At 43.8% G+C, this 17,251-nt stretch overlaps 1 protein-coding gene across 1 annotated transcript in view; it reads right to left on the bottom strand.

The window, feature by feature from the left end:
- NEK9 (NIMA related kinase 9) overlaps window positions 1-14,329 on the bottom strand; it is a 276,348-nt gene extending 262,019 nt beyond the window's left edge. Inside the window, exons 1-3 of the mRNA XM_085626728.1 lie at window positions 13,862-14,329; window positions 2,881-3,058; window positions 1,992-2,047 (exon numbers count right to left, since the gene is read on the bottom strand). Of these exons, the coding sequence (XP_085482854.1) occupies window positions 1,992-2,047; window positions 2,881-3,058; window positions 13,862-14,050 (423 nt within the window). The 5' untranslated portion in view covers window positions 14,051-14,329. The remainder of the gene's footprint in view (window positions 1-1,991; window positions 2,048-2,880; window positions 3,059-13,861) is intronic.
- Between the last annotated feature and the right edge of the window lie 2,922 nt (window positions 14,330-17,251).

Below are 17,251 nucleotides of genomic sequence, written 5' to 3'. Positions count from 1 at the left end.
CGGGCCCTGCCATGCCCCCCTTCTCTCTTCGACGCCTTATCTTTTTCCATGCTATCCTTGGGTTTTTGTTGCACCAGATAAAGGAACTTATCTCACTCTGAAGTTTAGCCAACAAAGAAGGTTCAAAATAAAGAGGAATTGTATTAAACAAAAAGGAAATCTTAGGAAGAATGGACATTTTCACAAGATTAACTCTACCAATTACAGTGAGGGGAAGGTGCATCCATGCTCTCATCAGTTTACGGCATTCTTTTGCGATCCTAGCAAAGTTGGAAGACGCGATCAGATTAATATCTTTAATGATGTTCAACCCCAAATAACGAAGACTCTTATTTGAGCCATCACTAAAACTACTCCCGGCATCATTCCATACCAATGTTTCTGTTTTAGCTGCGTTTACCTCATAGCCAGAAACATTTCCAAATTCGACAGCCAGCCTAATAACTGCCGGAAACGCCGTGTCAATATCAGATGTCATGATCATGAGGTCATCCGCGTATAACGCAACTTCCTTCTCCCACTCCCTGTATACGAAGGGTATAATGCTGGGTTCTTCACGTTTTTGAGCCAAAGGTTCGATATAGAGATCGAATAAAAGTGGGGAAAGGGGACAGCCCTGGCGGGTCCCTCTAGAAATAGGAAATGATTCAGAAAGTCCACCGTTAACAAGTACCCGAGCTGATGGGCTATTATATAGCGACTGTACAGCCCCTCGAAAATTTCCTCCCACGCCAAACTTGGCCAAGGCCCCCCGACAGGTACGACCAGTTGACCCTGTCGAAAGCCTTGGTGGCGTCGAGCGTAAGAATGGCCAACGGAGCTACATCCGAGGTAGCCATATCTATGGCCCCTATTAGGTCATATGTTAACTCGAAGAGCTGACGGCCTCTAATGAAGCCCCTTTGGTTAGGATGTACTATTGCGGGGATGACTTGACCCAACCTTTTTGCCAACAAAGAGGCAAAAATTTTGTAGTCTGCATTTAATATGGATATAGGGCGGTAGGAACCACAATCGGTAGGGGGTTTGCCAGGTTTTAATATAAGAGTGATGGAAGCTTCATTCCAAGTTGCTGGTGGTATGGCCCCGCCTACTATGATTTGTTTAAATAGCATTGTAAGAAAGGGAGAGATTTCTTCTACCAAGATCTTATATACTTCTGCCGGCAGGCCATCCGGTCCAGCAGCTTTACCCCCCTTACTGGCTCGCACAGCCCCCCTCTACCTCTTCCCTAGTTACCTCCTTTTCCAACATTTCGCGTTGCACATCCGATAATCTTGGAAGAGAAATGCCACTTAACCAACTCTCTATGGCTACTGACTCAATATTCTTATCCTCCTGATAGATGTTGTGAAAGAAATCTTTGAAAGCAGTTCTAATCTCTATATCAGAGGAGACAGTGCCCTGGGCGGTTGTCACAGCATTAATAATATTACGCGCCCTATCCGACTTAGCCTTCCAGGCCAACAGCTTGCCAGCCCCTTCTCCGTATTCAAAATGCGACAATTTACTCGCTTCCCATTTTTGCAAGATTCGTTCATTTAAAACGGAGGCTAAGTCTGCTTTGAGGGAAGCCAATTTCTCTTGCAGCGCCAGATACGTATCTGTAACACATCATACAGTCTTATACATGCCCCCATTCTCTGCATTGTGAGGGCTTAGAGGAAAGACCCCTCCCATTGTCTGCACATGTTTTTCCAGTGTTTCCCATCCATTTATCTGGTTCCTGTGTTATGAGTAGGCGGGGTTCTTGACTTTGTATAAGTTTGTACACATCATACAGTCTTATACAAAGTCAAGAACCCCGCCTACTCATAACACAGGAACCAGATAAATGGATGGGAAACATTGGAAAACATGTGCAGACAATGGGAGGGGTCTTTCCTCTAAGCCCTCACAATACAGAGAATGGGGGCATTTCCCCAAACCAATTCACCACATCCCCATAAACAAACCCATCACCCTCAATGCTTTCATGCTTTAAAGGTTACCTCTTCATCAAACAGCATGTCCTTCTGACGAACAATCTTATCAAACAGATTCCCACCTGCATTGTACAAAAGAAGAACAGTCATTAAGAAGACACTGACAGGAGAAAAATACAGTTGCATTCTGGTGCAATTCTCAACCACCACAAAGTTAATTTTTTTCTACAGACAGAACCCCTAAAACAGCATCAGTCCCCGGTGCAATTTTCTGAAAACATATCCACTCAAACCCTACCCCCTTAACTCCATATGAAATCGACGCACTTATGGCTATAGCAATGTGAAATCCTATAAACAAAGACCAGTACTCTACCCCAGATAAAGTACCAGAGGAGAGCCAAGACCTACTCCCTATTCCACAAAGGTGTCAGTTCACTGGCACAGGAGACTATTTATCAAACACTCTGCCTCACAAGAGTGGGCCTAGCTAGCTCCAACATACATGGTCCACAGGAGATGGACTCCTCAGTGGGAAAAGGGAAGAACCAACCACCTCCCTCCTCTGCCACAGGAGCCGCAACATGCAGGGACACTCGAGACCCAATCACAGCCTAAAAGAAAATGATCTTCCTACTCCAACTTTTACTTTGCCAGAACTTACTATTGCAGTATCCCAGTAATCAACCTGCTCCTGGGGAACACTGCTTGATGACCACCTCTGAACAGTCGTTTTATGTAATGACCTCCAGCATTTCTCACATCTTAAGTATTCCAGTCACCTCAGCAGCTCTCAGTGCTGCAGATTTCCAGTGATCACCTGAACCCTGCCCCTTTCATACTTCAGTTGTTCAGTGCTCAAACCCAACACCCCTCAGTTTCCCAGTCACCACCCCACCTTGTCAGCACTTGCCAGTGTTCGAGTAGTCCATGGATCACTTCAAGCACCTCTCACCATTGCAATATTCCAGCTCTATTAGCAGCGTGCTGTTGTCCAGGAAGTGGTTGTAGTATGCTACTATGTTCTCGTGCTGCAGCAGAGCCAATATAACAATCTCATTCAAGGCATCGCGGCGCTCCTTCTCGGAGAGCCGGGTGAGGCACACTTCCTTCCATACTACCAGAGAGTCATCCTGAAACATATGAAGGTAAACAAATGCCCAATCAGCCAACACCAGAAGGAATCCAGAAGTAAAATATCTGCGACGCTAATGGTGAAGGAGCAGCAGTTTAGAATGAAAATGTTGTGCATCTGTAGTGTATAAATCTCATCTATACAGCACACAGTGCTGCATACTGTAGCTTAACATACTAGCAGGGGAAAGGTCTACCCTACATAACCGGTAAAGCTTGTCATTGTCAACACAGAGCTTCTGTCTAGCCCCTTAAATACCCAATGAATCTCTCTTAGATAGGAAAAAAGTGACATATGGACATGCACAAATTAATCTAAACAATTGGTAAATACACTGTTGACATTCTATCCTATGTTGTTTAGCACTCTCATACCAATAAAGAAAGGGACAAATCAATCTTGGTGCTGCACCTAAACAGAACATTCCAGCACAGACTGCTAAGCCACATCCACTCTGAATTAAAACAAAAGCTATGCCATACATGTTTCACACTTGTTAGACCTCAACAGTGAGACGCGGCTTCAATCCCTATGGTACAACCAAACGCAGAAAACATGTCCGAATACAGTCACACTGCTTATGATGATATTTTGCATATGGCTGGGTTCAAATTGTAATGGCATGGCGAGCAAAACAAACGATGGATTTAACCCAGATCTGTAACTGGGTGTGAATGTTTGAATTGTTCAGCATTCCTGCCATCATCTGTTCCTTTTACAACGATTTTCTAGACAGCAAAAAAAGTGATGGAAGGACATGCTCCAATTAATCACAATTATTGAGTATTCTGGCACCACCCAATTCAGTTTTCTTTGCTCACCTGGGGCATTACAGAGACCAACTATAAGCAAGTCAGCCTTGAACTCCCCCCCCCCCCCCCCCCTCCTCAAGGAGCAGGCAGCCCTGAACTGTGGGCCATTTCCCCTCTGAACGGGAACACTGGCAACCCTAAGCATGGTTAGACAATCTTGGGCATCATAAGTGAAGTGCAACCAGAGTACAATGTGACCAACATTTGGGAATGCCCATATAAACACTAAGCCACTAGTAACTGCTGTGGATACACTCCACATAATCTCGACTGACCCACCACAGGAAGGACATTTGAGGGCGTTGCTTAGGCTGACTTTGCTCCCAGAGTATGGCCTAGTAGCTCTGTCCCTTTTGGGGAGGACCAAGGGCGATTTGCATATGCTTGGTTCCAGTATACAGTGGCACAGAAAGGTAATCGAAATCTCTCCCAAAAATGTTTTACTGTAGCAAGGACCGAATATAATTTTGATATCAAGGTCAAATGCGCCATTTTTTAAAGGTACAAATTGTCAGACTAAATTTGGAAAGTGAAGTAAGGCATGTTCTAATTTGAAATTATTGGGAAAATATTTTACAGGGAATAGCGTTGGGACTTTACAACCGTATCTGCTCAATCAAATTTTCCAAAAAGTAAAAAGAATTATTCTCCTCCCAAGAAGTGGATCTTTCCCTCTTAACACCTTGAAAGCTAAATGAAAAGGCGTAGTTCCGGTATCTGAGACATGTAATTTAAGTAATCTCAGTCATCAAGATCTCTTCCACGAAGCACATCTTTGCCCATTTCTAAGTGATACCAGGAAACATTTTATATATCCTCTAATAGTGAATTTTAATTTATTGCCACATGAAGACTTAGTGCACTTTATCGCTTGTCCTCCCTCACCTCAGATTTATTGTATATGTTATGTACGTTTTTTGGGGGGGGGTTTATACGAGTTTTAAAAAGGGTTTTGTATATTGTGCTTTTAAATATTTCATTTGGATGAAATGTGCCAATCGGCAATGTTGATCCTTGTATGTTGTTGACCTCAGTAGATGTCTATAATAATATTATTATTATTATTATTATTATTAATAATAATAATAAAGTGGCACAGAAAAAAAAAATGGGGTTGGAAGAGAGAAAACACCAGGGTAGACTTCTGGAAGGGCAGACGTGTCACAATTCAAAGAGCATGCTCCACATGATGCTGAAAACCATACCGTGATACTTGATTATCTTAAGCTGGCACTGACTAAGCTACCAGAGTTTAGGACAGAGGTATTAAAACTAAGGAGCGCGCCCCCCAGGGAGGAGCAAGGAAATACCTCTTGGGGGGCATGAGCTCCACACAAAGATGTCCCCTTTACACTGTTCAGTCCGACATCCCAAGTATGTTTACTTCTGTTTCTTCTCCAGAATCATGGCCATCGCAAGCAGGTCTCTCTTTGATTGGAGGCAGCGGTCGGAGTAGCCAATAACTGTGAGTAACCTTGAACTCTGACGTTTCCTCCAATCAGAAACATAGCAGCATAGAGGCATGAATTGACCGCGAATTATACTTTCATTAAAATGAAGCATGAAAACATATACTGTTTTGCAAGGAGAGTGTCGCTTCTTCCCTGCCTTTCGCCTTCCTAGCTGGTGCTTGTATATCGGTACATCGCGCTACTGGCTAGACCTCTGAAGTTACTCGCAGGTAAGTTTAAAAAAAATTCTGCAGGATAACTTCCTAATTTCCCCATCCTCTCTCTACTTTTACCTTTTTGCCAGTGCCAAACATAGTGAGTCTTGCCCCACAGCACGATGCTCGGACACACATTCTCACACAACGTGGGGTTCACACTCTCAAATAAACATTCTTTCACACAAACACACACAAAGGACATACATGCAACAGTTCCCCAGGCTGTTCACGCATTTAAAAAAGTGAAAGGTTGAGAAAACTTGGATGGGTATAAAAATCACCAGAAAGTAAGGAACACAAGTGACTTTGGATAGAATAACCCCACGCTGTTCCTTTCAGATTGCAGCCACCAAGAGACTCCAGATATACAAATTATTGGTCGCATCAAAAGGTTAAATTCTGGAGTCACCTCTGTCGCCCAGGTGATGTTGTCTTTGCGGAGCATCTTTCTAGAAGGCAGAGGAACACCCTGATAACTAGACAAAAAGGAACCATTAAATGCAAATAAGCGAGAAAAAAAAAAATAGAGCACTATTGGTCTTACATAGGGCGAAACTGCGCTGTGCAAATGCTGATTACTTAGTGTCCTTGCACTTTGCTGCCAAGAGGCCCAAGCTGAGAGTCTTACCTCTGTAGGCCCTGGCGCTTTAGCCAATAGCAGTTTGGATTTTGCAAATATTCTGTGATGCAAGCCTTTTCAGAGCCTTAGAGCGAAATTACATGTTACCATTTGTCATAGTATTTCCCATATTAACAAGGTGTTTTTCGGCCATTTGTTGCAGTGTTGTACCCCCCTACCATTCATTTGTGATAATTAGGTTAAGTAGCTGCCTGCGACAGCCTTATGAAAGGTCCTGCCCCCTAAACCCTGATAGTTGCTTTGTACTCTAATCCCAGCTCTAATCAAGGACCCCATTTTCATTGTTTCACCAGGTCCCATGGTATCTATACTGCTTTCGCCGGATAATACAAAATAAACGTATGGCAGTGGGAATTCCATTTGATTGAGTTGTATCTTCAGAGCAAAGACCTTGCCAGAGAATGATGTGGTTGCCAGTTCTGCCAACATTTTGCTTGTTCACTGTATCGGAGTACATGGTAATCGATGGGGTCCTGAAAGGTAGGGGTGCATACACTGACCTTGTGGCGGTTTTCACGCAAAAGAAAGTTTCCCATCAAAGGGTGTTGCTCGAGTTCTGTAATTTTGGTCCAAATTTACAACGCACAAATCTTAAATTTACAAAACACTTAATGTTTCACTATTTCTTAAGTAAGTTATCAGATAACACCTCAGGGTTAAAATGGTTGTCAAAAATGCTAAATTCCAACTTCCAGAAATGTTTGTGATGCGCCTCCCCCACGTTAAGGAACTTGAACTGCTAGTAGTAAATTAATCAGTGCATTATCTGTGAGGATGATAGTAAAAGTAGAAGAGTATGAAAGGGGGGCATGCAGGAGGAAGCACAAGACAGCACCATTTCAAAACATCAAAGAGAGAAGATATACACGTTTGCACTACTGACATAAATAAATCTCGGGGTATAGGAAAAGATGTCTGCTGAGGAGGGGGTAGAAGGATCTTTATGGGCAGAGTAGATGGTACAAAAGAAGGGCCTTCTTGGGGGTGTCTCCTGGTGTTATGTTTGACACGAATCTCCTGTAGGTTCATCTTTGACCCTGTGGTGCACCATTTAAAAGGCAGTCTATAGTGCCTGGGGAGAATGGTGCTTTAGAATGCTGTAATGCTACAGGCAGTTATGCATTGTGAGATTGTGTACTGACCAATGCCTCCATTTGACTTTAACTGCATTTTGTAAGCACGGTTTCATCTTGTGTCTGTCTGACCCTGCCTTTTCAACTGTGAACGCAGGCAGGCTCAGGTTACTTGCGCACACAGATTGTTTAGGTTTCTCACTTCACCGAGCGAGAGAGATAAGCTGCTAGAACAGACAGTGTGGGATGCGTCCAGTGTCCAAGGATGAGAATGTGAATAATTCTGCCTCAGCTCTCATCGAGCCTGGCCAGCTTCATTGAGTAACCTCGACACAGTGAGTGTAGCCAGCATCTACAGCGCAAATGAAGGGAGGGAGAGCTTCTAGAAATCTCTCTCTGTGTTAGTAAAGAGTATAAAGATGGAGACCTCTTGGCACTTTGACAGGAACTCTCCTGGGAGCGGGCTTTTGTGCCTGGTTGAGACCTACTGCCTGAGAGCGTCAATGGGTTCCCCTGTCGAGCTGGCAAGGATGATGCTAAACAGGTAGCCGGTGAAGTATTTCAAGTTCTAATTACTTATTCCTGTGTACATGCAGTTGCTTTACATTTATTCTTGTGTTTTATTGCCATTTGATATATGGGAACTTGCTGCAATAAATATTCCCCTTTACTTGGCAAATGAGTGTTGAGCTTTGTTCATGTTGTTCTTTGGTATTCTAATGTCCTATTTTGAAGAGTGTTCACGTTGTGTTCTAGTATTTTGAAGTCTTGCCCAGGAGTTCCGAAGAAAAGCAAGACAGATGCTCTGGGGCTTGGAATTCTTATTAGCCTTTTAAGTGGTTGTGGTACAGAGGTCTCACAAAGCCGTTTGTCGTAAGCTGTAGCACTAAGTATCCGGTAACGCAGATCTATTGCGTTACCTCATTTGGAGAGCATCATCCTCTTTTCTATAGCACTGAACATCTTATCAATCAGAATGCCTCCAAACTGCTGAAAATGGGCCATTTTTTTTTTTTTTAATAACATTTTTATTGAGAACAAAATCAACAACATTGCAGCAGTCATGACACGTAATCGGCACCTACACAGGCAAAGTATACATTCGGGCATTGGAGACGATAAAGCGATACACCCAGGGCAGTAAGCATTGAAACAAGCCAGTCAGTGAAGTATTACAAAGGTGGTTACCTATACATGTTAGGATCAGGGGGCCCTCCCGCACACAGTATACGAGTGATGGCCTTAAGATTTCAGGTCACCACACTTGCCCCCATTTTATCCAGGATAGCCTGTCTCTCCCTTCTGAGTTCCACCGTTGGAGAAATACAGATGTCCCCCCGATATTTATTCCATCGTCCCCACTTGTGGTCCCACTTCCTAGGGCAACCTCGACTCTTGTAGACCGTTTTCTCCGCCACCATAGCTAGATCCATATCAGTGGCCCAAACGCGCAGCGGTAGCATGGTGGCTACCCCCCACTTCTGGGCAATATACCTTTTAGCAATGGCCCACCCCACCGCCGACCACTCCTGTTCCGCCTGGGTAAGGTCCGTATCTTCCCACACATTAAGGAGGCAGAGCTGAGGAGAGGGGGCGATGGGCTTACCTATGGACCTCGCCATCTGTCGGGTGACTTCTATCCAGTAGTGCTGAATACGGGGGCAGGCCCATAGAATATGTAGAAATGTACCTGTCTGGTGACATGGTCGTAGGCAGAGCGCGTCCGGATGTCTTCCCAATTTACACAACAGTGTAGCATCAAAACACACACGGTGCAGAACTTTGAGCTGAACTAGGCGGAGTCGGAAAATGGGCCATTTTTAAAAAAACGGTCACCACTGTCTCAATGTGAAATATCTGCAACGAAATTAATAGACTTGCCCTCTTAAACAGCTGATTTTGCCCACATTAGGATTTCAACTGATTGATAGGTATGGTGAAAATTGTGCTGGAGAGTGTGCCAGCCCTGCCATGACCCATGCATCAGGGATTAAACTAACGCATTTTAATGCTGGTGTTCACATCACCGCATTTAAATGCATTAGTCACACATTATAGCACCCCTGAGACATCCCCATAAGGTGCCTGCGACAAGGTTGCATTTAAGCAGCCAGCACGTTAAAATTGGCTTCGCAGGCAGTGCCAGCGCTGCTGCCTAGAGCCTGCGCCTCTAGATTAACAAGAACAGAGGCCTGCACCCAAAGGAGTCTAGAGGGGCCGGCGTGTTAAACAGCCCCAGGCCCGGGAATGTAGGTCCTAGGAGGGAACAATGGGCAGGAAATGGCACCCCCACCCCCGAGCGTGTGGGAGAGGGGCGAGGCTGGAAAGGGCGCTAAACCTGCAAGAAAGCCGCCAGCCAATGGGAAGGCTGGGCAGGATTAAAAATTCACCCCATGGCATTTTAGCCCTATGACGGGGGGAAAGTGCCCGTGCCACTGCTGTTCAGCAAAACCCACCCTCCCACACCCAACAAAAGGGTTGTCGCAGCAACAAGGCAGTAGAGGAGTCAAATAAATGGAGCTTAAGAAGGTTGAAAGGTCACACCAGACCACGGCGGGATAGCAGACCTGCTTACCTTGGGATGCCTCACTGCAGGCTAAGGCGGTCAGAGATATAGGGGCGAGCAGAACATGGCACTCGCAGCCCAGGCCCACGGTTGGTAGTCCACACCAACTAAGCGAAGGTTGCGAGTTGAGCCTAAAAAGAGCTTGTGGAATGAGTTCCCCCTCCCCTACATAGATGCTGAAACTCCAGTTGACAGCAATAAACACCAGAGTGATTTATGGCGATAAAGGACTTTATGACAAGGAATCAATATTCCTCTACTTTTGATTTATAACTATTTATGACCTGTACATTTGATCTGATTTAGGACCTGGTGACAAGCCAGGCTGTTTGGATTTCTGGCACAATGCATGATGATTTATTTATTTGAAAGGTTTTATATAGCGCTGGCTAGACCCGGGGGTATCAGAGCGCTTTACATGTGCACAAACAAAATTACAGGACAGAGAGAGGATTTGTACAATAGCAGAGCACAACAATGAGTAAAATCAAACTGAAATTATCCGAGGGCAATATACATGAAAAAGGCACTCACTGAGGTCTATTAAACAAGGCAAAAGCAAATAAACAGATAGATTTACATATAGAGTGGCAGAGGAAGGAAAGAGTTTCTGGGCAGAGTTGTGGATGAGGCAATAATTAGATGAGGATAGGCGGGGGAAACAAAGTTGGGGCGAGGGGGTGGGATGGTCAACTGGAAGGGATTTTTGGAGGCAGGAGGTAAGGGAGGGGTGTGAGGGGAGTGTACATGCAGAGACAAAGACAGGTGAGAGAAAGTAGTGGAGCAGAGGAGGATAGGGACGGTGGAGGTAGAGTGTGGGGTCAGATGCCAGGTTAAGGACAACAGCATTTGCTGAGGAGATGCAGTTTAAGTTCTTTTTTAAATACGATGTAGGAGGGGTTGCAAAGCAATTCCTTGGGGAGGGCATTCCAGATGATCGGTGCGTTTCCAGAGAAGGAGCAAGATTGAGTGGTGCTCTAATTGAATAATAAGGGGGGGGGGGGGGGGGCAAGGGGGAAAGTGTTAGTGCTCCTCATCGGTTTGGAGCCGCCTACTTTGAGTTTATTTTTGAAGTACAGAGAATACCTCGCTGTAGAGCTTTATGCAAGATGCATGCTGTCTTGTAAGAGGATCTGCCTTCAGCGGGAAGCCAGTTGAGAGCCTTCAGGGTTGGGGAGATGTGGTCAATACGTTTGTAGTCAGTGATCAGCCTGGCTACTAAGTGGAGCACAGATCGGAGTGGGGCTAGGATGACTTTGGGGGTTCCTGTGAGGGTAGCGTTACCATAGTCTATTTTAGAGAGAACCAGGGATTGGACAACCCATTTTAAGTGGTTAGGTGGAATGAAGGGTTTGATTTTGTTCAGATGACGGAGAGTGAATAGAGCCCCCTTAGCGGAGTTTATGTGTTCGTTAAGGGTAAGGTTTTTGCCAATGGTAAAACCAAGTGATTTCACGGAATTGGACAAAGAGAGCGAGCAGTTGAGTGCATTAAGGTCAGAGATCCAGGTTTGGATGGGGAGTCCATTATTTTTAGAGGAGAAGAGGATGATTTCAGTTTTCTTAGGGTTGAGTTTGAGATGGTTGGAGTGGAACCAGTATTGGATCTTGTTCAAGGTATGGTTAAGATGAAGTACATCAGAGTGTGATTTAATCTTATAGTAAAGTTGGGTGTCATCAGTAATTTATTCCAGCTTGTTTCAGAATGAGAGTAAGGGGTTCCATGAAGAGGTTAAAGAGAGAGCGGGAGAGAATAGAGAATAAAGCCTTGAGGGACACCTAGTGAAACCGGTGAGGGGTTAGCTAGACAGTCGTTCATTTTGATTTGTTGTGTTCTGTGTTGGAGAAATTAGATGAACCATTTAAGGACCTGACCGTTAAGGCCAAAGTGGGTCTTGAGCGAGTGGAGTAGGGAATTGTGGTTGACTGTATCAAAGGCAGCCGAGAGGTCAAGGAGAATGAGTAGGCAGGATTCACCACTGTCAAGGGAAGAGTGCATATCATCGACTATGTTTAGCATGGCGGTTTCAGTGCTGCAGCCTTTTCTGAAGCCAGATTGCAGGGAGTCTAGAAGGTTGAAGTTGTTAATGTGGTTATCCAATTGAAGCAAAGCACATTTTTCAAGGGCTTTGGAAAGAAGTGGGAGGTTCGAGATAGGGCGGAGATTGTTTGGGTCCTTAGGGTCTGAGGTGGTATTTTTAGGGACAGGCGTTATTTGACCAAGTTGGAAGGAGGTGTTGATGACGGTGGTCCAATAAGGGGCAATAATGTGGTAAAGATTTTGGATGAGACTAGAGGGGATAGGGTCTTTGGTGTGGGAGGATGGCTTAAGTTTGGCGATGATGTTAAAGACTTCGAGCTCAGTCACAGGATGGAAGTTAGCCCAGGATGCATTGTTTTTCAGTTGCAGGAGGGGAAGGCTGGGTTCTGGAGGGGTAGTAGCGTGAGGGAGAGTGGAAGAGTAAGGAGGCAGGGTCAGGACGGGAGGATCGTTTAATGTAATGTCAGCAATAAAAGGGGAATTGGGTGGGATCCAAGTTAGATGGAAGGCCTGATCAATTTTGGCGATTTTATCCGAGAAGAAGTTGGCAATATAGTTCTCTGGGTCTATTTTTGGTACAATCTAGTTGTGTTCGGAAGAAGGTAGCCTTTTCCTTGAAGATGTGTTTTTTATAGATAGATCTAGCGTAACTAGCGATGATGATGTAACGTCAAGAAGCAATCTGTGATTTATCACGACAGTTATGGTTGATAATTGATTTATGAACGGACGGACGTGCAGGATGATTTATGACCCCCAATAAAGTTTAAGCATGTGCAGGTATTGTGCAACATTGGTGTAAATAATGCTGCGGCCAAAAACTTCCAAACATGTTCAGTGTGTAGCGTTTAAATGCAGAATGGGAGTGGCTGCATGCAAAGTATAACGTAAAATACACACCATGCACTGGTGCATCCGTGTTGTTTGAACTGCTACTGACAACTACTGTCTCTGCCCTCACATGAATCCAAGAGAACTTCCACTGTCAGTGTATTTCTGTCACATTCTTTCAATTTAGGTGAATCTGTCGCAAAACATGCAAGCAATAAAGTGCTGGCAGTGAAACACAGCTGCGCAGTGATGCCAAACCAACAAGAGCCGACTCTCTGCAAGTGGAGGAACTAATGAGGCGTGTAGCCCCAGGTGTGAAACGCATTCTCTGTTGTTTCTGGACTGGGACTCCTCTGTCGTGTTAGTCAAAATTTAAAGAATATTTGTCCACCCACCCCAGAGTCGAGAGAGACTACCTACTACCAGAGAGACCCCAGCAGGAACATCAACATGATGAATGAGGTGATTTAGCAGAGTTTGACAGGCTTCTGTAATTTTCTCACTTTGGGAATGGATTAGGACCAATTCCTGAGTATTCTCTTAAGAGAGTTTGGAGTTTACTTTTCTGTCTAAAACTGAAAAGTTAAAGGACGTTCTAAAGTGAACTATACAATAATCGTGCTGAGTACAGTGAGTGGGAAAGACTTTAAAATGCCATTGTTCTCCTAACACCCAACATTTATATACGTGTAAATGAACTGGACACTTTTTCCTAAATATATTCGCAATTAGAAAAGTACAATGAAGCACGGTTTTGTAATTCTGAAGGGTAACGGAAACAAACATTTTAATAGGATAAAAACTAATTAATATACTTCTTGAAGCACAAATTAAATATTCTGGGCAACCCTTTTCCAACAAATTATCGTTTGTGTACTATGTAGGTTTATCAGTAAAACTGTGCACATTTAGTTGTCTCTAACTGACAGCGCGCTACCACACCATGCTTTAGTAATATGTTTTTTTTCTAGCCTTCTTTGTTCGGTTTTAGATGTGAAAAAGTGTAGCACATATGGTAGCAAATGACATTCATAAGTACCTCGAAACCGTGGAAATGTCACACATAAGCAATATGTAAACCTGGCAGCGATGTCATGTCAATCCACATGCCGCGTAGTTTTGTGTTATGCTCTGTTGCATGGGTCTCAGTGTGCTGGGGCAGTTTCTTACCTCAGTCCTCCGGTAAAGGGTGGCTTCTCCGTAGGCTCCGTGTCCCAACACCCGAATGGGGACGTAATGCAGTTCTTCCTGCTCTCCGCTGAAGCTCCCTCGCGAACGTCCCACGCTCCCATCACCCTCACCTCCGAAGTCGGAGTTGATGGAGTCGCAGTGACGCTCGTACTGTCCGAGGGAGGACATGATGCTCGGTGACCTGGAGACAGCAAACTGAAGGGTCGCAAAAGGAATACCTTGTAGTACGGGGGAACAAGAAGACCGCAACAGAAAGAGCAGCACAAAGCGTATTCACGAACAGGGCTTTGGGTGCACAAAGGGACATACGTAGTCTTAAGCCCCACTCTTTCGCGGGTCTCTAGACTCTTCCTCTCCCCGTGGCCTTCACTTCACGCACACCACCGGACCTACGGAGAAAGCCTCCATGTTATTATGAACCGGAAGCGCTTTCCTGCTTTTGCTGTCAGTTTTCAAGAGCTATTTCCGGTCTCAAACTGCGAGCAACACATTGAAGTTCGGATCATGGAGGCCATCTTGGATAGGGTTTCCCGTGTCTGCACAAGAGCAGCTACTTGGGATCTAGGTATGTATACTATCTATTACAACTGAGCTGCTAATGATGCCAAAAGAGATTTACGATAAACTCGGAAAAGTTAATATAGGAATGCTGCTGTCGAAAATACACGCTAACATGTGGCAACGCCTACCAGAGAGATTTAGAAAAAGAAATCTATATATAAATATATATATGTAAACTTGAACAAATCGCTTACTCCTGCAGACTGTGTAAAAATTTCCTATTTTTTGACATCTCTTTCCAAGAGCGAGGCAAATAGGACTGTTCCCAAGATGTGCTCTTGAACCACATCTATAGCATGAAGAAGTCACTTTTAAAAAAAAAAAAAAGGTTTCACAAAAGGTTTCACAAATTTGTTTTTTGCAGTAATGGCATTAACCTGGGTGTCTTTCTGCAAATTTACTGAAGGAAAGGTTTCCTCTGAAATTCATTGTGATGAAATAATTGATCTCTCAATGCTTTTAGCCATATCTATGACTTCTGATAGAGAAGGATCGCGGCAACTTAAAATCTTCTCTTGTATTCTTTTATGAAAACATTTGTACACAAATTGATCTCTGATGACTGTGTCAAGGTAAGCTCCAAAGTTGCATTCTTCTGCTAAATTCCTGAGAGCAGAAATGAACTCTTCTGCTGTTTCATTTGGCTCTTGTTTTCTTTTCATGAAGTTATATCGTTCCAGCATTACATTTGGCTGCTCTAGAAATTTTTTATTGAGTCTTTGTCCTGCATCAGTGAAAACATTCCAACCGTCTCCATTCCCAGGAGGAGGAATGCCAGCCGGAAGATTACCAAATATTTCACGGCCTGCTTTGCCCAAGTGACTATATAGAATTGCCAACTTTCTTTTTGCAGAATATTCATCAGCATCAATGGCAACCAAGTAACTTTCAAAGCTACGGAACCAAGTTTTCCAAATCTCCTTAGGTTTACCAGTAGCAGGAAGAAATTGTTCAAGGAAAACTATTTGTTGATTAGTTGCCATTCAAGAGGATGAGTGTAGTAAAAATAAAATAAAATAAATGATCTTATTTATTTTACTGTAAAACGAAGAAAATTAATGTTAAATATATATATATATAATAGTATTATATATATATATATAGTATTTTTTTTTTTAATAATCTGAAAAGTACCTTCAATTTTGTGTAATTTTCCCTTTCCCTTTTTGTTCAGAATGTTCTTTTCCTTTAAATATTGAAAACTTAAGTTTAAGCCTAATAATAATGGGCGTGTATATCGGCGAATGATACACACTCTGTGTGAAGCCGTGTTTAAAATGCAGCGCTGATCGTTACGGGACTCATCGGTGAAGACGTTGTCATGAATACAAGATGGCCACCGGTGACGTTACTACGTGAACGTGATGATGATGCCTTTTGTTGTTATTGGAGCGTTGTTGCTGTTGCTGTGATACCACGTGAGCTGGGCGCGAGACGTCAGATGAGTGTAAACCGAGAAGGGAACAAAACACTCAAAATTTCATCAGCGGGTCCCCGTAGGTGGTATTGTGAAGCGGAGAACACTCGAAGGCAGCAGTAAGTAACACCGATCATTAGGAGCGTTGAAACACGGAGGTAGATGGTGCAAATATGGTGAAGTCCCTTTTTTTGTAAATCGTCACCAAAATGTAATGTAAGCTTCCAAGCACACAAGGGAAATAAGTAATAACGTTGACAAGCTGTATAGATGATTATCCAAGAAGATTTATTCTTCAATTTCATTGAGGACAACACAGGAGCACGTCTGTACAGAAAGAACTCCAACCGCTGAATGCCAGATTCAGTAGTTAGGATTTCTAACTGCAACAGACAACACACGCGGGCCCTCTTTGAAGGTAAACATACCTTCAAAGAGCGCACGCTATAGAATACAAGAATTGCCATCAATACATGACACAAACAAGGGACAGCATTTAAAGCAATATGAACATACACTACAATATATCACAACACTCCTGTTTATTCCATCAGGCCACACTGGACGGGACGCGTTTCGGCTATGTCAAACAGCCTTTGTCACGCGTTTCAACCAACTGGTGTTGATCATGTTTACCCTGATCAAGACCAGTTGGTTGAAACGCTTAGGTGAGAGTTCTAAGGCTCACTTGCTCTGTGACTCAACAAAGGATTTGGGAATCTCCCTGGTGAGTATAACGTTATTATCCGTTTGATGGACAATAATTATCGGGGGTAGTCCACCCCTGATGCTTGCACCGCCTGCGCAAAGTGCACCCTTTGTATGAACTAATTTGGTGGGGAAAAAAAAATATATATATACATATAATTTTTCCATTACCGTGCACAGGCGTCAAATGAGTTCTCTCCTGTGCAAGGAAGTGGAAAAATTATATTTATATATATATATATATATATATCAAGGAAAAACTGCGAGGCTCAATACCGAAGTCAGATGCGTTTATTCACAGGTAAGGTAGCGCAAGAGTTCTCCATTATCCTTACGCATTTCGGCAGCCATGCTGCCTTGATCACAGGAGGAGAAATAAACAATGTCCAGTGCGTGTAAGCGCACCTTTTAAAGTCACATTACTGATGTTGAAGCATTCATTTCCCACAATGCCTCACACTCGTAGTCAGATTTGTCAACTGGATTTCCAATACGTTCCAGTACACATCGAGTAGAAAAGATTTAATTCAAGGTGCAGGCAAAGTACAATGTGGTTTCATATTACCAGTCCGGTGATAGTTAACTCATTCACTGATGCTCTGCTTTGCCTGCAAGGGCTCCGTGGGGAGGAAGAGAGACCCCGCACCATGCCAGTACCTGACGCGTAGTCTCCCCTTTAAATC

This window comes from Triturus cristatus, chromosome 9, assembly GCF_964204655.1.
Source record: "Triturus cristatus chromosome 9, aTriCri1.1, whole genome shotgun sequence".
Lineage (NCBI taxonomy): Eukaryota > Metazoa > Chordata > Amphibia > Caudata > Salamandridae > Triturus > Triturus cristatus.
Note: the sequence above shows the minus strand (reverse complement) of the source record. Positions and strands in the feature narration are given on the sequence as shown.